This window comes from Pongo pygmaeus, chromosome 10, assembly GCF_028885625.2.
Source record: "Pongo pygmaeus isolate AG05252 chromosome 10, NHGRI_mPonPyg2-v2.0_pri, whole genome shotgun sequence".
Taxonomy (NCBI): Eukaryota; Metazoa; Chordata; class Mammalia; order Primates; family Hominidae; genus Pongo; species Pongo pygmaeus.
This window is the reverse complement of record NC_072383.2, coordinates 121,612,802-121,638,169: the sequence shown is the minus strand read 5'-3', so window position 1 is coordinate 121,638,169 and position 25,368 is coordinate 121,612,802. Positions and strand designations below refer to the sequence as shown.

The 25,368-nt window shown below is 48.8% G+C and overlaps 2 protein-coding genes across 5 annotated transcripts in view; one reads left to right on the top strand and one right to left on the bottom strand.

Annotated features, from left to right (window-relative positions):
- The window catches only part of VPS37B (VPS37B subunit of ESCRT-I), a 30,582-nt gene extending 8,788 nt beyond the window's left edge, over window positions 1–21,794 (top strand). For 2 of the 3 annotated variants that reach the window (XM_054441911.2, XM_054441912.2), the window contains exons 2-4: window positions 16,070–16,241; window positions 18,581–18,663; window positions 19,508–21,794. In XM_054441911.2, coding sequence (XP_054297886.1) covers window positions 16,070–16,241; window positions 18,581–18,663; window positions 19,508–19,999 — 747 coding nt within the window. In that variant the 3' untranslated portion in view covers window positions 20,000–21,794. Of the gene's footprint in view, window positions 1–12,773; window positions 15,145–16,069; window positions 16,242–18,580; window positions 18,664–19,507 lie in introns of those variants that run through there. The other variant, XM_063647149.1, reaches the window with a different exon arrangement.
- Window positions 21,795–24,042: 2,248 nt separating this feature from the next.
- The window catches only part of HIP1R (huntingtin interacting protein 1 related), a 27,954-nt gene continuing 26,628 nt past the window's right edge, over window positions 24,043–25,368 (bottom strand). For both annotated transcript variants that reach the window (XM_054441886.2, XM_054441885.2), the window contains exon 32: window positions 24,043–25,283. In XM_054441886.2, the coding sequence (XP_054297861.1) occupies window positions 25,236–25,283 (48 nt within the window). In that variant the 3' untranslated portion in view covers window positions 24,043–25,235. The remainder of the gene's footprint in view (window positions 25,284–25,368) is intronic.

Sequence of the window (25,368 nt, the reverse complement as noted above, 5' to 3'; positions counted from 1 at the left end):
ATAAGTATCGCTGGAGGGACCAGGGCAGGATGTAGTGGGGGCTGAGGCCCAAAAGGCAGTCAGGGACCAGATGGCCTCATATGCCCTGTTAAGGAGCTTGGGTTTGATCCTCTAGGCAGGGAGCCGTTGGAGGATTTAAGCTAGGGAGTGCTGCGGTTGGTCACACTCGCCATTTATGTAGATGATTTTGGCAGCCAGGGGAAGGATGGATTTGAGGGGGATGAGATTAGAAAGCTGGGATATGAGTTAGGAGGCTGAAAGATGGTTGATAAAAATGATCTTTGGGCAGCCAAGATAACTGACTTCAAGGACATATACTGGACTCATAGCAGAGCCTGTTGAGTCTTGCTTTGCACACAGTTCAAATAATAATTCACTTAGTCATATGGTTTATCTGCCAGTGGCAAATGTTAAGACTGGGGAAAAACTAGAAGAACCAATAACATCATCAAGAAATAAGTGACAGAAAGAGGAGGCAAAAGTCATAAAAGCTGTACAAAAATTGGAAAGTTGACTGTTGAAGCATCGTGGTTAAGACAGGATTTGTGTTGCTAGGAAACTTTGGGACAAGTATTTAACCTTCCTAAGTGTCAGTTTCCTCCTCTTTAAAATGGGAGTTAGTAATACCATCCTTATTGAATTATTCTGAGGATTAAATAAGATGTGTATAAACTATTTTACACCATGCCTGGCAAGAAAAAGGACCCAGTAAGTGGAAGCTGTTACTGTGAATACATTTTGTGGCCGTTTGATTAGGGTAGTGTTTTCCTTAGATCTCTAATTTTGTGGATGTTAATTGTATTATAATTACATTAAAAAGAGTTCCATGGTAAATAAATTTGGGAATTAAAGAGGGGTTTGTTTTTTGTTTTTTTGAGACAGGGTCTCACTCTGTCGCCCAGGCTAGAGCGTCGTGGCGTGACCATAGTTCACTGCAGCCTCCATCAAACGAGCCTCCTGAGTAGCTGGGATTATAGGCGCTTGCCACTACGCCTGGCTGACTTTTTTGATTTCTAGTGTAGATGAGGTCTTGCTATGGTTGCCTAGGCTATTCTCAAACTCCTGAGCTCAAGCAATCGTTCTGCCTTGGCCTCTCAAGTGTTGGGATTGTAGGCGTGAGCCACCACACCGGCCAAGAGAGGTTTTGTTTCTTCTGCTAGAGTGTGGTGAAGCTCCAGAGGGGCAGCTTACACAGTATTTCTCATTCACACTTCATTGCAGCTCTTAGAAAAGCTCACAGGACTGAGTCCTTGGGGGCACACTTTGGCAAATGCTTATTTAGGGGAGAAACATACCCGTCTGCTTCCATAGCCCAAGGGTATTGCTCTATCAGAGACAGCACCATAGTTACTTGATATTCATAACGACAATTCTAGATCATCAAGGAAAGCTACCTTAGTTTCATGTACTCTGTTTAAGAAGGCAGGGAAGTATAATAGTATGTTTTATTTCTGATCCCAACTAATCAAGCTTTTAAAAATAATGTTTTACATGTTTATTATAGAAAATTTGGAAAACACAGCCATAAAGAAGAAAAGTGTAATCACATCATATCACTACCCAGAGATAAACACTGTTAACAAAGCATTTAAGTTTTTTTCCTTTGTTGTCCCCTTTTGGGATGATTTTTTAGAGTTTTTGTAGAGTTTTTGTTTGATTTTAACCTAAAGTTATACTCTGGGTATTTTCTTATTTTTTAAATCAGAATATTCTTACATGACATGATTTTTAACAGCTATGTGATCTTTCGTGTGGATATGTCATTTATATAACCATTCCTTTATTGGATATTTAGGCACTTTTTTGCTGTCATAAATTATAATGCAGTTAACATCTTTGAAATCTGTTTAAAACAAATCCGTTAAAGTGATCAACATTTAACTTTTTTTTTTTTTTTTTAGTAAGTCTTAAGTGTCTAGGCAGTTTTTAGGTAAAATATCTGATCCCCTACATGAAATATGATTATATAGTTTTTTTATTATGAAATTTCAGTGGAGTAATCTCAACAGATTCCCTTTTGACTAATCCCTTTCCCTAACCACAGACTGAAAAAAGAATTCCATTGTTAGAATAGCATTTTCTCATTTAAACAGAACAGAAGATGAGTAATTGGAGTCATTTGAGAGTTAAATTTTATCTGTTGAACCAAATTCCGGGTCAGGTGTTGGAAAGTTCATGTCATGATGTATTTTAAACAATTTTAAACAAAATTGTCAAAAGATACCGTCTTACTAAACATAAATCCAGGGTCCACCTGGATAGGCACTTTCTTATCTGCACCTGTGTAAAGACTAGTCCGAAGAATTCTTAGACATGAATTTCCAGAAATTGTAAAAAGGAAATAGAGATGAGGGGGAAAAAACAAGCAAAACAAACAATAAAACCCGAAGCTCTTCCTAAACAAATGAATGCTTTGGTTGTTGGTCCTGGCCAGAAACTATTAATCAGAAAATCAGAATTTAGGAATTCTGTCTTCCGTAAGCTGCTTTTTTTTTTTTGAGATGGGAGGGGAGTAGAAGCTATTAACTGACACCCCTCATGCTCATGACTAGGTATCTGGACATTTCTGCTCCCACACTGGAATCTCATACACACACAGGATCAAATGTGTTCACTCCCAGATCTGTTCATTCTGGTTTTGTTACAGTAGTTCTGTGGTTCATTAAATCCTGGGCAACTGGATTTTTGCATGAGTGCGAAGAGAAAGTTATTTCTACAAAAACTGTCAACTGAGTGCTTTGGAAAGCATTGATATAAATTGATTCTCTCGAAAGAAAACTTGGTGGTGAATTAGGTTTGGACTAGATAGGGGGAAAGTGGAAGAATTCCCAAAGGATTCTGCCCTCTGATTGCTTATCCAATGTCCAGTTCTCACCCCACATGAAAAGACGTGGTCTATTTGAAAAAGAACTTTTGGAACTTGAACTAGTGGACCCCTTCTCTTAAGAAAAGACCTTTACCTTAAATGAAACATTGACAACAGATCTTTAAAATGTTTAGTGTGTGCTTTAACCAAACTGCTCAGTTACAGGGACCTAACTGGTTCTGATGATGTGGAGTGGAGGGCTCCGCTGTGCGTTTCCTGGCCTTTACTGCTGAGATTCTAATTCGGAAGGCCTAGGATAGGGCCAGAGGACACAGGCAGTTAACTTTGTGATCAGTGTGGGTGTCCCATCTTGTCTTCTGATCCTCACTCCTGCCCTCCTTCCTCCAAGGTCTCCAGTTATTCTGAAGCCAGTTAGGACGTTTTATAACATATGCCAGTTATCAGAACCATTGACACCTGTTAGTATATTTCTTTATTACTGACACCATCATCCACATAATAAGTCCAAGAAGAAGGGAGAGCTTGTTTTTCCTCTGAGTATTAGAAAATATGTCTTCTGGCCAGGCGCGGTGGCTCACGCCTGTATTCCCCAGCATTTTGGGAGGGCAAGGCAGGCGGATCACGAGGTCAAGAGATCGAGACCATCCTGGCCAACATGACGAAACCCCATCTCTGCTAACAATACAAAAATTAGCTGGATGTGGTGGCGCACGCCTGTAGTCTCAGCTACTTGGGAGGCTGAGGCTGGTTGAACCTGGGAGGTGGAGGTTGCAGTGAGCTGAGATCGTGCCACTGCACTCCAGCCTGGTGACAGAGTGAGACTCTGTCTCAAAAAAAAAAAAAGAAAAAGAAAAAGAAAATATGTCTTCTAGGAAAAACCAAACCCACCCTTGGTAAGTTGTGCCTGCCAGCCCTAGAAACTGTCAAGTGTGTCACTTTCCATCTTACCTAGGAATAGTCCATTTATTTTCGAGCCTAGCTTTTTGTGTTTCTGTGGTTAGCTGCACTCACACGTACCAATTTTTAGATTCACGTCAGCTACATATGGAGGGAATCGTTTGAGTCTAGATCCCACTGTCTGTTCCTTTTCGAGGGAAGCAAGTTTTCTCTCAAGAAGGATTTTGATGTCTCCGATAAAAATAGCTATCTTTATTAATCTAATAGTTGGAAGTTAGAGGTTCTGTGTGTGGAGTGGGTTGTTTGGTGGAACATTCGATAAGCAGCTGGTAAGTTTCCTTCCTGAGTGGGCTGTAGCCTTGGAGATGGTTTCACACAACCCCCAGGATTGTCGTATTTTAGGACTGTTTCATAATGTTCTCCGATTCTTTAACTATATTTCTGTATTTGCAGATCTTTTAATTTTGTCAACATGTTAAATAGTCCAACTCTGCAACTGTTAAGTTTTTTTCAGTAAAACTGGATTTGAATTAAGCCACATTGATGTGTTTACAGCACATCTATGGGGCATCGTAGGCTTGGATTACAGGCTTCACCTGAACACCTGAATTCAGGTGGAGACTGGTGAAATGAGTTTGTCATTGGGAATATCTTTTTACTGAATGAAGGTGAATTTGGGCTTTTAAATAACCTAGCCTTTAATGTAAAGCTCAAACTCAAATTGCATGTTACTTTGGTGAAATTTACCTTGAAATTAGTTGGTGCGATAAATCAAGTATAGTAAAATAAAAAGAGATGCAGTTAACCTAGCTGAATGTACGGCAGCCTTTCTTTATCAAACGTAACCCATAAGCCTGCTGCATTTAAGGTCTTAATGCAATTTGAGAATATTTCTAGTAGTAGAATAGTACAAAAGCTAAGATTTGTTTTATTCCTTTTCTTTGTGTTATAGATAACTTTGAATTTAATTTTATCTGGAGAGGAAAAGATGAAAATCAAATTTCCCACCAAAAGGAACTAGTACTCCTTTGAGAAGGGCCAGCTCAGCTTGGGGGCAGCAAATGTACAGGGTGGGTCTTAGACATACTTTACTGGAGAGCAGGGCAGCAGTGGTGTCCCAGAACAGCCTTTTATCGGAGATAAAAACTTCATCACTTCATAATGATACTCCCAAAAAGCTTATGGGTCATTTTTGGAGTTTGCTCAGGTATGAACTCAGTCTTCCAAAAGTTGGTTTAAAAAGAAAAAAAAAAAAAACCAAGCATTTATCCAGCTTTTCCTATATAAACTGTATTTCACATAGTCAGATAGATGAGGCAAAAAGTTTTTTATAGAAGAAATTTGAGCCAACACATGCAGAGGATGATATTAAAGGATTATTGTTAATTTTGCTAAATATGATTATGGTATTGTAGCCAGGGTTAACAAGTTCTTACCTGTTAGAAATGTAAAATTTTTAAGCGTGAATGATGATGATGCTCGAAGTTTGCTTTAAACTACTTTAAAAAAAAAGTGGGAGTTTAGATGAAGTAAGATTGGCAAATGTTGCTAATTGTCGAACCTAGGAGACGGTTATACATAGTTTCATCATACTCATCTCTCTACCTTTACTTTTTGAAAGTATCTTCGATAAAAGGTTTTTTAAAAAAGATATAAATAGCAATGAACCTTAGATGATTGTTGCTATAACGTGAAAATAGAGAAATAGTAAACTAGTAGGTTTCCGTTTGATCCTGTGCTGGAGCGTAGTGGTGCGATTACAGCTCACTGCGGTCTTGCCTTCCCTGGCTCAAGCAATCCTCTTTCCTCAGCCTCCCAGTAGTTGGGGCCACAGGTGCATGCTGCCATGCCTGGCTCATTTTTAATTTTTTGTAGAGATGGGGTCTTACTTTGTTGCTCAGGCTGTTCTCCAACCAACTCCTGGGCTTAAAACAATCTGCCTGCCTGGGCCTCCCAGAGTGCTGGGTTTACAGCCATGAGCCACCATACCTGGAATAATTTATTTTTAGAGATAGGGTCTCACTATGTTGCCTAGACTGGCCTTGAACTCCTAGGCTCAAGTGATCCTCTTGCTTCAGCCTCCCAAGTAACTGGGGCTACAAGCGTGAGCCACTGCACTGTAGTAAGATCGCAGCTCTGGAGGGAGTTACTAGCAGTTGTAACTTTGACAGCTCATTTAACCTTCCTAAGATTGTGTTTCCTGTCTCTTGAGTAAAATGAGGACAAATTTGTCTCACTGTCGCAGAGGATAGAATGGAGACAGTGGAACTAAGAGAAGGTGGCACATGCTAGCCATGCTCAACAAATGTCAGCAAATTTTGTTGAAATGTGGAAGATGCTGACAAGAGCAAAGTTTTCAGATCAGCACCAGTAACTTGTCTTACTTAAACCGTTAAAATCACATCTGTTTTGATTTTTCCCCTTTTTCTCTTTTGAGCCTTTTATTGGAAGAGCAGATGCAGTTTGTGCGTGTATGCACTGCTGCAGTACGAAGTGAATGGCACCCCCTGGAGTTGGGCAGTGCACAACGCTCAGTGCCTTACGTGGGAGGATGGGCTTGACTGAGACTCTGAGCCAGACTCCCTGTGATGATGGTGTCTCCCCCAAGCCTGGCACACAGAGGTGCTTCCCAAGTATTTCTTGTATGAATGAACGAACAGATGAATGGGCCAACCACTGTGCTGGAGCATGTCATTGTGGCCCTGATGAGCTGTAGATATGGAAGCTTGGGATTAGGGTTTTTCTGTGTGTGTGTGTTTTTTTGTTTTTTTTTTTTTCCTTTCTGTGGAGATCGGTGCCTCACTCCGTTGCCTGGGCTGGTCTTGGTCTCCTGGGCTCAAGCAATCCTCCTGCCTCTGACTTCCTTAGTGCTAGAATGACAGGCGTGAGCTACTGCACCGGTGTGTAAATTACACATGTGTAAATATAGTGGCTTCAAGGCTCTCATGACAGTAATGTTACTCTAACATTCTGATATGCTTTCTAAGTGGGAGAGGGCTGATTTCAGTGAAGAGAAGCGTCGCACAAAGCCAGCTTGTGTCTTTGTCTCTGTGTGTGTGTTTCACCACAGTTAATGGGTAGCTTCGCTTTCCAGCCATCAGTGTGATCATCTTCATTTTTCCCCTTTCCATTTCACTGCCAAACTGTTATCACTGCTGGAGTAAAAGCTAGGAATGCAAGTAGTTTCCCAGTTTATAGCTGGTTGTATCAACCCATGACGTTACTGTTTACGAATTTGAACATTCAAAAAGGCTAATCTTCAAAAAAACTTAGCAGGATTTTCATAATGACTGACAGATAGTGGCCTGAGGCCCCAACTATGAAGATTCTTATGGTTGAAATTGAGCAAGTTTTTTTTGGAGTACATTGGCACGATCTCGGCTCACTGTAGCCTCTGCCTCCTGGGTTCAAGTGATTCTCCTGCCTGCCTCAGCCTCCCAAGTAGCTGGGACTACGGGCACACACCACCATGCCTGGCTAATTTTTGTAGTTTTAGCAGAAATGGGGTTTCACCATGTTGGCCAGGCTGGTCTCCAATGCCTGACCTCAAGTGATGCGCCCGCCTCGGTCTCTCAAAGTGCTGGGATTATAGGCGTGAGCCACCGTGCCCAGCCAAGCAAGTATTTAGCTATGTGCCTGTGTTAGCCTAGGCACTATGCTAGGTTCTGGGCACAGGGGAATGATTAAGACATGGTTCTGCTCTTAACGGGCTTTATGGTCACCATTAAAAGAGTGGATGTGAGCTCAAGTGTCATTTTGTGTCATGGGGTAAACTGTTCTAACTATTTCAGTCAGGCTTTTGGTGAGACATGGCACAGTCAGCATGAGGGATTGGTAAGGAGTTGAATAAAGGGATTCCCCACAAGGAGAGGGCAGCGTGGAGACCCCCAAAGCCTGATGCAGGATTAGCAACAGCCATGCACTTCTCACTTCAGGCCTGAGGGAGGGGCAGGGGAGAGGGCTGCCTTGGAGGAAGGGAGGGTGGGAGGACCTGGCCCAGCTGCAGCCCCACCTCAGCGAGGCAACCCGGGGAACACTCCCCATCTCCGCTGTCCCTTTTCATCTTCCTCCTACCGTTGATCCTCATTGCTGAATCCAACCAGAACCTGAGGGTGAGTGTCCCGGTGAAGGGTTGGTATAGGTCAGCCAGGTGGCTGCTGGGGCACAGAGCAGGATAGACAGTGGTTTTCAAGAACAGGTGGAAGATTCCAGCACTGTACTAGTCCTGTGGCTGCTGTAACATGACCACAAACTGGGCAGCTTGCAGCAACAGAAACTTAATTCTGTCACAGCTCTGGAGGCCAGAAGTCTGAAATCAGGGTACCCTGTTCCCTCTGGAGGCTCTAGGGGAGGACTCTTCTTTGCGGCTTCCAGCTTCTCACATGTGCTGGCGTCCTGGGCTTGTGACTACATCATGCTGTCCCCGTCTTCACATGGCTTTCACGTCTGCCTCTGTCTTCTCCATGTGTCTCTTAAAAGGACTCTTGTCGGCCGGGCAGCGTGGCTCACGCCTGTAATTCCAACACTTTGGGAGGCCAAGGCGGGCAGATGACTTGAGGCCAGGAGTTCAAGACCAGCCTGGCCAACATGGTGAAACCCCGTCTCTACTGAAAACACAAAAATTAGCTGGGGGTGGTGGCGTGCGCCTGTAATCCCAGCTACTCAGGAGGCTGAGGCAGGAGAATCTGAGGCAGGAGAATCGCTTGAACCTGGGAGCGGAGGTTGCAGTGAGCCGAGATTGCCCCACTGCACTCCAACCTGGGGGACAGAGCCAGATTGCCTCAAAAAAAAAAGGACTCTTGTCATTGGATTAGGGCCACCTAGATGATTAAAGATGATTGCCTCATTTCCAGATACTTCATTACATTTGCAAAGACCTTTTTTCCAATAAATGTAGGTTCTAGAGATGAGGGTGTAGGCACATCTCTTTGGGGGAGGGGGGCACACCATTCAGCACACCACAAGCATCCTGTCACTCCCAGGAGACTTAAAACACCTTCATGACACAGCAGTGGACAGGTTTTTTGTTTTGTTTTTCGTTTTTTTTTTTTTTTTTGAGACGGAGTCTCCCTCTGTCACCAGGCTGGAGTGCAGTGGCACAATCTTGGCTCACTGCAACCTCTGCCTCCCGAGTTCAAGTGATTCTCTTGCCTCAGCCTCCTGAGTAGCTGGGACTACAGGCGGGCACCACCCTGCCCGGCTAATTTTTGTATTTTTAGTAGAGATGGGGTTTCACCATGTTGGCCGGGGTGGTCTTGATCTCTTGACCTCGTGACCCACCCGCCTCGGCCTCCCAAAGTGCTGGGATTACAGGTGTGAGCCACCGCACCCGGTCTAGCAGTGGACAGATTTTACGATTCTGTTTGTCATATTTAGTAGCTGCACTCTCCTAAGGACAGGAACCTCACCTTCCTGTTCACTTTTCTGTCTCCATTGCCTGTACTTCCCAGAGCCAGCCCGTGATGATGCCTGAAAAAAATTTTTTTGATGTATGAATAGATGAACAAACAAGCACAGAAGAATACAGTGTGAATACAGTGAAGCCAGAGGTGTACTCTGTGAATACATGAGACACCCTTGAGCGGAATGGTTTCAGTAGATGTATTGAATGAGGTGTGAATTGTATCTCAATCAAGCAGGGCCTCAGGGAATGCCCACCACTAAGGGTCTAGCTCTGTGTGGCGTTGGTGGGGCTGGGGGAAGTTTAGAAAAGGCTCCATTGCTAAGACCTTGGTTACGGTAGGGTTTGCAGCAGAGATTTGGATAGGAGGGCGTTCCAGGCTGAATAGCCAGTGTGAACAGTCTTGGTGGGAAGAGCATTTTATATTCCTGGACCTAATGCTTGTTTAACAAGATGCTTGCTTGTGGCTGGGCGCAGTGGCTCAAGCCTGTAATCCCAACACTTTGGGAGGCTGAGGCGAGAGGATCGCTGGAGCTCAGGAGGTCGAGGCTGCAGTGAGCCATGATTGCACCTCTGCATTTCAGCCTGGGCGATAGAACAAGACCCTGTCTCAAAAAATAAAAAAATCACAATAAAGATTGCTTGTTAAATAACATGTGATTTATTTACTTTGCATAAATACTATGCCTTCTGAGAATGCTGTAGGTGCGGGCATACTTTGTTTTTATCCTAACGCAGCCCAAATTCCAAGTACACACTGGATTTTGAGCATTTAAAGGACTTCCGGTGCTATTAAGGATTCCCATTTGTTTGTTCAAGTTTGCTAATTGAATTCAGTCATGTCACTTACTTAGTTGTTGTATTATATTACAGTGTGAAGGGGAAAAAAGAACTGCTATGAGTATCTTTCCATGAAGAAGTTTTAGCTTGGAAATGTGGGCAGATTTGTCTGCCTTTGTGTTTAGGAAGGCACAATTATAATTACAGATGGAGGAGCTAGACACTGGCCAGCTGGAATCAGAATTTCACATTGTAGAAGTGTCTGGTCTGGAAAGCATCCACGGGAAACCTACACCCTTGACCCAGCATTGGCCACAGAGCTGCAGGCGGTCTCCCGCCCCTGTCTCTGCCCCTGCGTGCCTCTCCTTTGTAGCAGCCATGGTATATGCAGAGGGGACTGTAGATCTCTTTTCTTTCTTGCTGACTTTATTTTCTACCACACTCCCCCAACCCAAATAAAGAAATAATGACATGTGCATTTGAGATAGTGTGTGGTTTTGTTTTGTTTTTTTTCTCTTTCTGAGATGGATTCTTACTCTGTTGCCCAGGCTGAAGTGCAGTGGTGCGATCTCAGCTACTGCAACCTCTGCCTCCCAGGTTCAAGCAACTCTCGTGCCTCAGCCTCCCCAGTAGCTGGGATTATAGGCACCCGCCACCGCAGCTGGCTAATTTTTTTGTATTTTTAGTAGAGGTGGGGTTTCATCATTTTGGCTAGGCTGGTCTCGAACTCCTGACCTCAAGTGATCCGCCCGCCTTGGCCTCCCAAAGTGCTGGGATTACAGGTACGAGCCACCATGCCCAGCCAGACTGTGTGTTCTGAGAGAGTTACATATATTAATGTAAGCATCCCAAGAGATAAAAAGAGACCTCCACATTTCTGCCTGGATAAGTATATATAAGATACTTTTTTAACTTAAAACAAAAAAACGCTTTCTCTACCAAGTTATGCATGCTTGCTCTAATGAATCAAACACTGTGATAGTTAAAAGTAGAAAGTGGAAAGTAAAAAAATCATACCACTCGGGCTGCTGCTGTTACCCTGGGGTGAGCATGCTTCCAGAGAGTTCTCTGTGCTCATGCACAGATAGGTGGGCAGAAATAAGTTTAGACAAGCCAGGTCCTACTACAAGTGCTGTAATCAGGCATCTCATTTTTCTTCACTTACGAGAAGTAATGGAAACTGAAGTGAAACTGAGTAAATTTATAAGATGTTTCTTTACCACAGAGAGATTATTTCCTGAAAAGACTTTTCTATGGTTAACAAAAAGGATCATGAGAATGATTAAGAGGTTGGCATCACTGTTTTCAATTTCAGGTATCTGTTGGTGCCTACCATGAAACAAAGACAGTGGCAACTTAAGATTTTTTTTTTTTTTTTTTAGTTTGATGGTTCCTAAAATACCTCTCAGCATTCTCAGATTTACTGTACAGATTTGGTCACAGACATTGAGGCTGGAATCAGTCCAAGAGGGGTGGAGAGCCGGGTGTATGTGGCCAGAGTGGCTGCCATCTGGGCCTTGCTGAGTGGTGTGTGCTGCGCCCGTGGAGGCCTCCCGGGCCTGTCCTGGCCAGTTTGCCTTTGCTTTGCAAATGAACAAAGCTGTTGTTTCTCCTCTCCCTTTTTTTTTTTTTTTTCCAACCGTAACAACGAAAAGATTGAGGAAAGAGTTTCTACATTGATTGTAGCATCCAAGGTGTGTTCTGGGGCAGGTTTTGAGTGTTAAAAAGTTTTATCCAATTCTTAAGAAAAGACATCCACCTTCAGCACCTGCATCCTGGCCATTGTCCCCACTGCCATTATCCTGCAGGGTGCTGTGGCTATTCTCTGGGTGGCCACTTAGAATTTACCGTATTTGTCTGGGTGTGGTGGGTCATGCTTGTAATCCTAGAACTTTGGGAGGCCGAGGCAGGGAGATTACTTGAGGTCAGGAGTTCAAGACCAGCCTGGCCAATGTGGCAAAACCTCGTCTCTACTAAAAATACAAAAAAAAAAAAAAAAAAAAAAATTAGCCAGGTGTGGTACACACCTGTAATCCCAGCTACTCTAGAGGCTGAGGCACGGGAATCGCTTGAACCTGGCAGGCGGACGCTGCAGTGAGCTGAGATCACGCCACTGCATTCCAGTCTCAGTGACAGAGCGACTCTGTCTCAATTTTTAAAACAAGTTATCGTATTTATATAAAAACATCTGAATACCCAAAGGATATAAAAAAAATCACTGCCAGTTTAACAGTCCTCAGTTGGAGTTTTGTTTTTGTTTTTGTTTTGTTTTGTTTTGAGACGGAGTTTCACTCTTGTTGCCCAGGCTGGAGTGCAATGGCACGATCTTGGCTCACCACAACCTCTGCCTCCCAGGTTCAAGTGATTCTCCTGCCTCAGCCTCCGAGTAGCTGGGATTACAGGCATGTGCCACCATGCCCAGCTAATTTTGTATTTTTTGTAGAGAAGGAGTCTCTCCATGTTGGTCAGGCTGGTCTTGAACTCCTAACCTCAGGTGATCCGCCTGCCTCAGTCTCCCAAAGTGCTGGGATTACAGGTGTGAGCCACCGCACTCGGCCTCAGTTGGAGTTTTATTTGGCCTCTTTTGATGCCTGGTGGCTTATGTGTGTCCTATACAAAACAAATTGCCTTTTCTCCCCAGACCCCAGAAATGTGGACACGTGAGTTGTCTTTTTATTATAGTGCACGCTTTCCTTGTGTTCTTCTCCTCTAGGACTTTCTAATATGTAGAACAAGTGATTTTGACTTGACTTAAACCCTACGGAAATAAGATTTTCTTTGTAGATGCATTTTTATGGTGAAACTGAAGCAAAAGTCTTCAGCTTAGCAGTATATATCAACAGGGAGCTTTGAAGGCAGCATCCATGCCTGGCCCCTCCTGAAGAGCTTGACAGGTGGGGGTTGGTCGGGACATTGAGATTTGTAACAGCAGCCTCCCTACTCCCCAGTAAACGGGGATCGTAAGGCACAGCCGAGGCTGAGACTGCTGTGGGGTAGTCTAGGCCGCCTGCTGGAATGTCGGTCGGTGCTGCATTGAGCTGTCTTTCAAGTGGTTGCGTGGGAGACCTGCACTTGCTGTGTGCTACCTTGACTGAGGACTTTTGAGGAAATTCTGTTTGACAATTACTTTAAGGTCCAGCGTGACACCCTCCCTCAGACTCAGTCTCTAGTGACTTTCTGATGGGAGCGCCTCTGCTTCATCGAGGATTGGAGGCACTTAGTGCTCAACAAATTTAGGTCGCTTTTTTTCCTCCACAGTTTTGTTACCTCCCTGATTTGCCAGGCTTGGCTTTGAGTGAATTTTGGCTTTTTTGGGGTTGTGGGGGGCTCTCTGATTCATTCAGCAGATCTTCACTGAGTGGCAGATGTGTGCAAAGTGCTTGGGATGCCAAAGACAAGTGTGTTGTCTGTATTTAGTGTTGGGACAGACAGTGATTGAGACAACAGATTTAATCTTCACTGATGACAGTGACGATGCCACAAAAGACGTGGGCGCTGACAGAGGGTGGCTGCTGGTGTAGGCAGGATGGTTAGGGACCTCCTTTCTCAGAACTGACCGGGAAGGGATGGTGGGGACCAGGCCATTTGGGGCCTCACAGATCAGGGCTGATGAGTTTGGCTCCATTTATGCTTGACTCAGTTTATTTGAGGGTGGGAGCACTCCTGTTTCTCAGAATTCCCTGTGCCTAACCCCAGGCGTGGCAGATAATACTCGCTCAGTAAATGTTTATTGAACAAATAATTGATTGAGAGTGATGGAACACATGCAACTGTGGGGCTGGGAGCAGGAGCGCGAGGCCTGTCTCTGAATGCAGCCTGGACAGCGTGCCCTTCTCATCCGCCAGGTGAGACCAGCAGGAAAAAGCCATCTCAGCAGTGGTTGGTGGTTGTATTTATGGTTAAATTTTATTTTGAGATGCTCGTAGTCTCACATGCAGTTGTAAGAATACTGAGGGATCCTGTGTCCCCTTCTCCCAGCCGCCCCCTGGGTAACATCTGGTGAAATTCAACGCACTCTCAGCACCAGGATCGGGGCACTGATACTGCCAGGACACAGAACATCAGGACGGCTCCGTCCCCGTGCAAATCCGTCATGTCGGCCTTTTATAGTCCCACACACACCGCTAATCTGTTCTCTGTTTTTGTGATTTTGTATTTCAAGGGTGTTGTGTGCATGGGGTCGTGGAGTGAGTGGCCCTTTGGGGTTAGCTGTTTTCATTCAGTGTGATTCCCTAGAGCGTTCTCAGTCCCGCCAGTCAAGTTTCTTCCTTTTGCTGCTGAGTGGTATGTTGTGGCCTGGCTGGCCTGCAGCTTGTTTAACCATTCACCTGTTAAAAGACACCTGGGCTGCGTCTCGATTTTAGTTGTTACAAATAAACGTTGCTCTCAACAGTCCTGGGCAGGTTTTTGTTGAATGTAAGTTTTCATTTCTCTGATATAAATGCCCAAGAGTACAATTTCTGGGTCATAGGGTAGTTACATATTCAGCTTTATTAAAAAGTGCCTGTTTTCCAGAGTGGCCATACAGCGGTTTTTGTTTGTTCTTTTAAATGGCTTAACAATGGAAGGAAAGGCGCTTCTGCAGGGCCTGGCATAGAAAGCCCATGGAGAGCTGCCCTGTGGGTGGGGAAGCGGGTGACGGGAGCCCCACTGCTTCTCAGAAACCCGAGTGACACTGCGTCTTTCCAGTCCCAAGATTCTCCTTTTTTGCTAAAGGCATCAGAAGAGATGAAAGCATTTCTACTACCCACATTTCGGGGACACTCCTAGCTTTTACTTTAGAGTTGGGAGAGAGGCTTGGTTTTCATTGTCATTTAAATCCTGTCGGGTTTTCAGCAGAGCCTGATCTTTAGTGCCCTGGGTGCAGCTATCGGTCTGGAGATGCAGATCACTGTCTGTTGAAAAGAGCCCTCCTGCTGGGGTTAGGGATCTCCTGATTGAGGCATGGATCCAAGGGCTTCTTTCTTTGTTTCTCTGATTCCCTGAGCCTCTTCCTTGTGTGTGTGGTGCATGTGCACTTGTGTGAGCGCACCAGGAACCATGACAGCAATCAACGAGTATGACTGGGGGTGGGGAGCAGAGGCAGCATGGCCAGGAATCTGTACTCGAGCTACCAAGAGGAAGGAAGTCGCAGCAAAAATAGCCTGGGTGGGGTGGTAGAAAATATTAAGGGGAAAATGAGATGACTGGGGTGGGGTTGAAGAAGAGCTGCTTAAAGAGAAACAGGGACACACACTGGGTAAGGAATCGCGTGCTGTTGAAACTGACAGTGTGGAAGGAAAGTTAGGTGGCGGCGGTTGGGCTGTGATAGAGGAAGCCGATCACCAGTGAGTGAAAAGGGAAGTGTAGGGTACCCACGCATTTGTGTTTTTTGTTTAAACTTTGGCTAAGTTTTGCTAGGAGCGTTTTGCCTTTTTTTCTCAGACCTTCTACTCTTGTCTTTCTCCCCTAAGTTCTGGGCATGTGGCTTCTTCTCTACTTACCAGGGTAGCCTGTCATTGCTTTAAAGGACAAAATGAAATCCCCGATGGGCAAAATATGTCTCCCTTCTTCCCCCAGCTTTTGGTTGGCTTTGCTCACCCACCAACAGCTAGGAGCTGGAAGGCTCAGAAGAGCTGGGGCGGGCGTGGAGAGACAGAGGAACCCCGGTGGCTGGAACACAGTTCCTTCCCAGGGTCTCTTCAGCTTGCTGGTTGGACCTCTCAGCCGGCTTATGAAGCCTGAATTGACATCATGCCAACTGGTCTCCTGCTGATAAGTGATTCCTTAACTTCCTCTGGAGCAGCAGAAACTTGTTTTGAAAAAAATCAGATTCTAAAATCTTTACAGCTGTTTACTTCTGCAAGCACAATGGCCGTAGTAAGGAATTCAAGTCACAGCGCAGCCGTGGCAGGGAAGGCTCTGCATGGAGTCACAGGACAAAGCCTGTCCTGGAAACGTGCCGGAAGGAAGTCGGCCTCATTCTTTACGACGGGCAGCAGCTCCAAATGAGAAACCAGGGGGCTTGGCTCTGGGTCGGTAGCATCTGCCTGGCATGCGGTGCCAGCTGTGGAGACCAGTGAGGCGGCAGCAGCTGCAGTGGGATCATGGGGTGTGCGTGGGGACCTCAGGGGTTTAGGAGCTGATATACTTTTGGTTCTCATCATCTTGTGTGTTCCCTGCAGACACAGAATGTTCAGCTTAACAAAGAAATGACACTTGCCAGCAACCGGAGCCTAGCAGAAGGAAACCTTCGGTACCAGCCCCAGCTGGACACGTTGAAGGCACGCTTGACCCAGAAATACCAGGAACTCCAGGTTCTCTTTGAAGCCTATCAGATAAAGAAGACCAAATTAGGTAACTTTTTAAGGGTGATCATTCGAGAATAAAGAGAGAAGGACACATTTTCAAGCTATTGCCCTACCAGGAAAGAAATATTATGGAAAAATTTCAGGTTAAGATAGCAACTCTACTGCAGTGAAGAAATAGCTTATGTATATTATTTATTTATTTTTAGAGACGGGGTCTTGCTCTGTCTCTCAGACTGGAGTGCAGTGGCGCAACCATGGCTCAGCGCAACCTCCTGGGCTCAGGTGATCCTCCTGCCTCAGCCTCCTGAGTAGCTGGGACCACAGGTGTGCACTACCCCAAGCAGGCTAGTTTTTCATTTTTTTGTAGAGAGGTTGTCTTGCTATGTTGCCCAGGCTGGTCTTGAACTCAAGCCATCCTCCTGCCTTTGCCTCACAAAGTGCTGCTATTACAGACGTGAGCCACTGTATTGGACTAGTTTATGTATGGAATATGGAGGGCCCCCAGACCTGCAGCCTCTCTGCACTTGCGGTTCAAGAGGGCAGGGTGTATAGCAGGACTGCCCCCTCCTCCCAGTGGCCCTGACTGGTGGCAGTGACTGCTGAGGTCAGCCCAGGTCCACACGCACCTCCAGGGTCTGCAGCGTGAAGCAGGTGGCAGAAACGTGGGTACCTTGGGGCAGTTACCGGAAAAGGGGCTGGAGATGAGGAGGAAGCCAGCCAGTTTAGCAGTCACCAGTTTAGAAGAGGAGACTTAACCACTTTTTAAATTCAAGACCCTACCTTCTCTAAACAGCATAGAAAAAGCTTTCTGAATTATGATATTAAACAGATGTCTTATGCCGTTTGCCCGTTTGTTTTATGCTGTTTGTTAATGGTAAAAAAAAAAAAAAATACGCATCACTGGAACACTTCATTTTAATGGCATACTTTAATTTGCAGCCATTAGGAGGAGACATCAGAATTAAAGACTGTTGAGCATCCTGAGTGCTTTTGATAGTTATCAAAGGGACATTTAGATAAAGTCGGAGCTGGGGGTGGTGGCACACGCCTATGGTCCTAGCTACTTGGGAGACGAAGGAAGGAGGATCGCTTGAGCCTTGGAGATTGAAGCTGCAGTGAGCCATGATTGCAGCCCTGTACTCCAGCCTGGGCGACAGAGCGAGACTATGTCTCCACAAAAGAAATGAAATAAGCCGGGGGTGGTGGTGCTCGCCTATAGTCCCACCTACTCTGAAGGCTGCAGCCACAGTGAACTGTGATTGCATTACCGTACTCCAGCCTGGGTGACAGAGACCCCATCCCTTAAAAGAATTTGGGTTAAAGATCACCTTCTGCAGTGAGGTTTACAGTGATGTCTGTCACTACTTGCTATCATCTTGTCATTTTCTCCATTAACTTCAGTAAAAATTTACGATCACACACCCAAACCAGAATGACGAAAAGTAAAAAGACCGGCAGTAACAAGTGCTGGTGAGGTGCCGTGCATCTTGCTGGTAGGAGTGTCCGTGGGTCATCTGGGCCTTGTAGGCTGCACCGTCACAGCCGCCTCCTTTTCTCGTTTCACCTGGGGAAGGTTGTTGGGTAGCACCTGCTAAAATGAAGAGTGTGTATGTGCTGCAGCTCAGCAGCTCTGCTCCTGGGTGTATACCCAACAGAAGTGGACATTAATGTCTCTCAGAAGACAGGTACAAGAATGTTGTATCTTTATTACCTTAGAATAAAATTTGGAAACAATAAAAATGTCCGTCTACAGAGTGATGGGTACATAAAGTCTGTTTACACAGTGGAACACTACATAGCATTGGAAAGAAATGAACTGATTCACAGACCTGAGCAGGGTCTCAGAGACGCGGTGCTGAGTGGAAGAAGCCAGCAGAGTGTATCCTGTACTCTCTGATTCCAGGATGTGGAGTCAAGACCAGGCGGACCTCCTCTGTGGTGGTGGAGGCCAGCGTAGGGGTTATCTGGCGGGTGCAGTGGGCGTGAGGGCGCCCAGTGGAAACGTTCTGTGTCTGGATCTCGGGGGTGGTGGTTGGGGGTTAAACACGTGGAAATTTGACTTATACACTTAAGATGTGTATACTCGATGTAAGTTACCACTCAAAACATAAAGGAAATACAAAGTGGCATGATGAGAATGTCACTGTCCCATATTTGAAAACAGCTGGCTGTAGAAGCAGCTGGTGACACAGGTTGCTCTGACATGGGATGTTGGCCCCTGGGTACTGGCTTGGTGCACTTGTTTCCCCTGTAGGTTTTCAAGCCTTTCACATTCAGCTTCCTGGAAAGGAAGGTGCAATCCAGCCGTGGTCTGTGTGGACGGCATCATGAAGGGCTTTACCTGGACGCCTCTCACTCTTGTCGTGCCTCTTGCTTCTTTTCCAGACAGACAGTCTAGCAGCGCTTCCTTGGAGACCCTGTTAGCACTTCTTCAGGCAGAAGGGGCCAAGATTGAGGAAGACACTGAGGTAAAGCCAACCAGCCTTGGTGGAATCCTTGGGGCGCTTTGGGCAGTCAGTGGGCCCACTGCCTCCAGGGACCGTGAGTGCCACACCGCCACGGCTAGGAGGTGGTGCCTCCCAGGTGTGCGGGCTGTATGCCAGCAGGCAGCCTGGCCTGTGTGCTGGGGAAAGTGCCAGGCAGGGGTCCAGGGAGCAGCAGGGTGAGTGAGGGCCAAGAGAGGGCATGCGTGCCACCCTGTGAACTCCAGCCCTTGGGGCCAGTGGCGAATTACCACGTGCCGTGGTTCAAGGGCCAGCTGGGGGCTACGGAGCTTCTGGGACACGTCCAGCTGCGCATTAGAGCCTTGAGCCTCGCCAGGCGATAAGGAAATGAGTCAAGGTCGAATGGTGCGCAGTTGTCGCAGGCTGGGGCCGGCAGGGTCTTGCCAAGATAGGGCTGGGTTTGATGAACTCTGAAGACCCGGGTGGCCCCGGTGGGCACAGGTGTTTCTGTCTTGCTTACCCACCCAGGTCGAGTCTGTCAGTCAGGGTGCAGCCGCGTGGAAGCAAGGAGGTGTTGGACTCCAGCGGGCTCGAGAGGGGCCTGGGACCCAGGAGTCAGCTCCTCCGCCTGTCACACTGGTGGTGGGGTGCGCAGCAGGGCTGTCATCCTCTCCACCTAGTGGCAGCCCATGCTGAAGCCTGAGCCCATGACCTCTGGGATCTGGAGCAGGAGCGAGGCCCTCTGGGTGGTTACAGGGAGGGGCAGTGTCGGAAGCAACTGGGCGTTGCCTCTCCTTGTGCCTAGACCCGTGAAGGGAGCATCCTCCCCATCTGGTTGTCCCTGTAACCAGGTTTCTGCCTCTTTCAGAACATGGCAGAGAAGTTTCTGGATGGAGAACTTCCTCTGGATTCCTTCATTGACGTCTATCAGAGCAAACGGAAACTGGCCCACATGCGACGGGTGAAAATCGAGAAGCTCCAGGAGATGGTGCTAAAGGGGCAGAGACTCCCGCAGGCCCTGGCCCCGCTGCCGCCCAGGCTGCCCGAACTGGCACCTACTGCCCCCCTTCCCTACCCTGCCCCAGAGGCCAGTGGGCCCCCCGCCGTTGCACCTCGGCGCATCCCCCCCCCACCACCCCCGGTGCCTGCAGGACGCTTAGCCACCCCGTTTACTGCGGCCATGAGCTCGGGACAGGCCGTGCCGTACCCAGGATTACAGTGCCCGCCCCTGCCCCCCCGCGTGGGCCTCCCCACTCAGCAAGGATTCTCTTCGCAGTTCGTGTCCCCATATCCGCCACCTCTCCCCCAGAGACCCCCGCCTCGGCTTCCTCCACACCAGCCGGGTTTCATCCTCCAGTGAGCGCCGGCGCGGTCCTTCCCGGGAGACTTCTTCCGCCTGGCGTGTTGTGCTCTGCTCACGGGAAGGAGGCTGGAGGTCCGCTCTGTGCCAAGGGCTCTGGGGCCCTGGGCCAGCGTGTCCGTCTGATTTTAGAACTGTAGGTCAGTGGTGAGTAGTAGGAGCCCAGGCTTTGGGCAACAAGGCAGTTGTGTGTGCCGGGTTGCAGCCTGACACCTGTGCGTTGCATCGGTTTGCATTCTCCGTGTGATTTCTAAGTATCTTAGCGTTGATGAACTCATGTTTGGGAAGAAATAGGCCTCTCCCCCAGTCCCACTTAGAATCGTGGTCCTTCCATTGCAGTTTTATTTAATGAGCATGGTTCATGATACTTATTTTATTTTCGAAAGACAGTCCTATGTGTCTCACCCACCGGCCACTGCAGCCCTGGTGAGGGCGGGTTGGCGCTGGCCGGCCTGGAAGAGCGCCGTGGCCGGGCTGCCACCTGCGGCTGCGTTGTTGCTCACAGAATCTGTTGGGGAGAGGTCACCATAGTCACCACCTGACCTGGCTGCTGCTCTTGCTTCAGAGCCACAAGCAAAGTTTGCACTGGGCCCACCGCCGAGTCCAGAGGCCGGAGAACGGCCACCGGTGTGGGAGGGGAGCGCACGAGTGGGACTTTGCACAGCAAATTGTGTCCCCCAGCTCCTCCTCTCCCTCCTGCCTGGAGCCGGCCCTGAAGGTTTCTATGAAGAAATAATCCCCCAATATTTTTACTACGTGTGTGATTTTCCTGTTTTATATTGAAAAAACTTTTTTGACACTCCCAAGACCATTCAGGGAAATTTTATAAAAAATGCAGATACTGTCTTGAGCAGATTGAAATGCCGATGAAGTGGATGCAATTTCCTTTTGTGCAAGCAGTGCACGGTGCCCCCCTCGGGTGTCCGTGCTGTGCCTTAGCTTCCCCAGGTGCCAGGACTCACACCTGCTAGGGGCTGGGTAAGGCCCCGGCTCTGCTTTCTCTGAAGGGCTTGTCCAAGTTCATTGCCCTGTTACAGGTGGTCAAGACGTCCGGCCACCTTGACCCAGGCTACCCTTAGCCAATATCCTCTGCCCCTGACTGGCTGGTGGCTGGGCCTCAGGGTGGGAAGCGTTAGGGGTTTGGCGAAAGCCCACCCCATGGGATTGAGGGACGGGGCTGCACTCCGACCATCTGCACCTGCTCTTCCCCCCACCCCTGTGGGACCTCATCTTCACGTGCCATGTGTGCTGAAGGCCCAGGGCCCAGCAGGGGACAGTGGCACCTGTTGACCGAAAAGGCCGAGGTGCTTACCAGTGGACCTTCTGGCCTGCCACTCCCCTGTCACTTGTCAGGCATCCAGGGCCCTGACCTGTGCCTAGCCGCCAGGGTGACAGAAGGCAGAACTGAAGCGGGGTCTGTCCCACTGGGCCACCGGCCAGGCCACTGCCTTTTGTCCTCAGTGACCGTACATTCCTGCTCTCGGACTTGAACTCTACTGTAACTGTTTTCTTAAAGGAAATGAAGCTGTACAGGACGATTCACTGCCATGCCAGTCAGGCAGGCTTGCCATGTTCTGTGATTCTCGAGTGAGCGGTGCCACCCGTCCCCATACCTCTGCCACCGGCCGCTGTCGGGGATGCCACAGCCTGGCCACGGTCGCAGCCAAACGTGAGCTTGGCATCGAAGTTGCAAAGCGGCCCCTGGCCAGGCTCGCCATCTCTGTTCAGGGCCGTGTCCGGTGCTGTGGCTGTAAAGCTGTAGGACCCTTTTTAATAAATAGAGAATTATTAGTAACAGGCCTGTCACTTATTTACTTGAGGACGTGGATGTTCATGATGTCTGGTTCTGAAACATCAGTGATCAAAGTTCCAGCAGGGAAGCTGGCTGGGACATCTGTTTTTTGAAGCTGAAGACAAAATCTCTGCCTGTCCAGGGCCCCTGGCACAGGCGGGGCCTCTTACCCTCTTGGTCACCAGAGTCTCATAAACAGCAGTCACGGACAGAGCATGTTCTGTGTCTAAGAGCGTGTCTTCAGGATCACAGCCACTGTGTCCAAGTAGGGGACTGAGGGTGACCTCAGGGCTCAGACTGTGCCTGCTCTCTGTCCGTGAGGTTGCCGCCACGTGCTGTGTGAATGGTGGTACTTGTTAGGATTTTCTGTGTTGGTTTTTAGTGGGAAAACCAGTGGCTCTGATGTTTTGCTTTGGGGACTTGCCAGCAGGTGTTTCAAGAAGGCGGTTGCCTCTGCCCACTTCAAAGCCCAGTGGGTGCTGCTTCCTTCTCTAGGCTGAGAGGAGGGGACCCTGCAAACTCTGCCTCCTTGCAGAGCTACAGAACTGCCCTGTGCCCGCCGCCCCGGCTGAGCCCTGTGCCTGCGTCCTCACCACCCCGGCTGAGCTGTGTATCTGCGTAACAATGCCCCTGCGAGGGACTTGAGGAACTGAGATGAGAGCAAGCTCACCTGTTGCTGTCTCCTCTAATAGCTGCCATTCCTGGCACATCATTGTTCTATGAGAATGTGCAGGAGAAATTTCTGTGGTTTTTCTGTGAGGAAGAGGGAAGCATTTCCTGAGAAGCCAATTAGCCTTATAAAGTGTCTGATAGTTTCTTTCTTTCCAGTGGCTGCCAGAAAGCTTATAGCCAAATCTGTTGTCCAGTCCAGGGAGGATGCTGGACTTCACAGAGTCTTGTGGCTCCTGAACCTTGCCTGTGGGAGCCTCTCCTCCCGCTGTGTGTTCCGTTCACAAGGAGGACCAGGGAGAGGCAGTGATAGGTCCAAGAGGGTGGGGGAGCAGGACCAGACCCCAAGCTCCTGCTTTCTAGCCCCACACTTGAGGCAGCCTTTTCAATTAAAGGTTTCGGCCAGGCACAGTGGCCTGTAATCCCAGCACTTTGGGAGGCTGAGAGGGGCGGATCACTTGAGATCAGGAGTTCGAGACCAGCCTGGCCAACATGGCAAAGCCCCCATCTCTACTAAAAATACAAAAATTAGCCAGGCATGGTGGTGCACGCCTGTAATCCCAGCTGCTCGGGAGGCTGAGGCAGAATTTCTTGAACCCGGGAGGAGGTTGTAGTGAGCCAACGCACACCACTGTATTGCCGCCTAGGTGACAGCAAGATTCCATCTCAAAGTTTGGTCATTGAGGACTGAAGAATGATTAGTTAAGTGTTGTCAATGCCTGTCGATTTTCGTTTGTATCTGGTGGAGAATCAGTTCCGTTGGTGTTTTCCGAAGCCATTTTGCCGTGTGAACAAGAGCCAGGCACGGGGTCTGTCTTAGCCCTCGTGGTCAGTTTGCAAGGCCCTTTCACCCTAACCACCTGGCACAAGCACCCTGGCCACGCAGCCCCAGCTGAGGCCTCACTTCATCCTCCAGGAGACCTGGGCACAGGTGGGAGGCTTGTCTGAGGCCATACAGGAGCCAGCCAAGGGGCCTTTTCTCTCCCCTGACCCACCCTGTGCTGTTTCTCCATAAATGCCAGTGATCTTGGCAGGGGTAGTACAGGTGAGCGCCCCCACCTCAGCCTTCCCTCTGGCATGTGCTCCTGGGTAAAGTGGGTGCTTGTGAGGCTGCCACACACCCAGGGACGTTCACCCTTCCAGGTTTCCGGTAAGTGCAAAGGCTGTGTGTGGCCATGGCTCAAGTCCAAGCCAGCCGGGAGTCAGGGTCCCCACCTTAACTTAGCAACTGTCAGGCATGGTCTCAGACACACTGAGGGGGTCAGCAACTGCTGGGAGCCCCAGGGAAGCTGTGGGCATCGAGGCTGGGAGTGCAGGTGGCCTCTGTGGAGGCAGCTGGCTCTTGGCCTCCTGTGTAAAAGGAGGGCCCTGAGGCCCATAAATCCTCCCAGAGATGGAAGGCAGACACACACAGCCAGTGACAGCCCTGCTGAGCTTTTCTGCAGTCCCAAGTACTCTAGCATTAAATGCAGACACGAATAGGTCCCCACCCCAGCGCCTGGCCAGGGCCTAGGCAAGGGAACACGTGTCCCTGGAGGAATGAAGAGCCAGGCACAGCCCCTCCCTCTGGGGCATCAGTGACAACAGTCAAAGTGCATTTTATTGCCAACAGAACACTTCAGGAGGAAATGCTAACACAAAGCCAAGGCGCTGGTTCTGGCTCATTTTTGCTCCTCCTGACCTTGGCCAGTATCTGGTAGCCTTTCCAGAGCACAGGGTGAACGGCTAAAGGGCTAGGGCTGGGGCTGGGGCTGGGGCCGGGGACGGGGTGCGGGGAGCAGAAGGGCATGGCAGCTGCTGGCTCTGTCCTCCCAGCCTGGTCCCACCCCTCCTGCCGCTCTCCTCAGGCTCAAGGGACACACATTCATTCAAATCTGATGGGCAAAGCCAGGGCCTAGTTTGCTCTAGCTGCAGGGTCCCCTCCCTGAGGGCACTGGTCCAGCAGCTGGGTTTCTGGGCTTTTTCTGGCTGAGCTGGAGGGCCTAGGGCCAAGCCCACTCTCCGGAGGGCTGGAAACCACCCCTTCAGGTGGGCAGTGGGGCGCGGCCAGAACGGGGGAATGGAAAACAGGAAATGGGGGTGGCTGCAGATTCCAGCTGGAAATGGAAACTCCAGGAGTGAAGGCAGCGCCTGGGCCGCTATGTCTTCACCTCACTCCCCAGAAAGCGGCCCCTTCCAGCATCTGACCCCTCCTGGGGGCTCCCATCACGGAGGCCCGAGGGCCAGGCCTGAGGAGTAATGGGCGACATTCCTCTAGCCCACCCAGAGCTTGGTCTGCGGAGACCACGCAGCTGGAGGGCCTGGTAGAATCGGTGCCCCAGAAGGCCACAGACAGGATGCCTGACCCCCGTCCCATCAGCCGGCACGGGCTGTGTGCCTTCCGTCCATCCACGACCTTCAGGAGTCCAGAAGGCAGGGAGCCCCACGCTGGCCCAGTTTCCCAGTGTGCTGACTACAAACGTAGAAAGAAGAGCTCTAGCTCGGAATATTAAAAACACTCTATTTTCTGAAGAGTTGAGGCTCAGGCCTACCGGGTCCTGGCTGCACCCCAAAGTTCCTTCTGCAGGTAAATAAGAGACAGACATCCAGAAGCACCACCCACATGGCCCAGGACCCTGTAGGCTCAGTAAGGGCCAGGGGCCTTGAGGACACTGATCCAGACAGTGGGGCAGAAGGCTTGGGCACCAGGTGGAGGGGCAAGGCCCCTCGGTCCTGTCAGGGCAGTTGCAGAGGCCCAGGCCTGTCACCAGCCACCCTGCTGGACCCCTGGGGGGCCTAGTAGTTCACGAGTTGAGCTGCGTAGATGCCATCCTTTTTGTCAAGCTGCAGGGGTTAAAGGTGGGGGGTCAGTGGTCACGGCCAGGCTCCTGGGGCCCCACCTCTCCCTTGAGCAAGCTCCTCCCGGCAT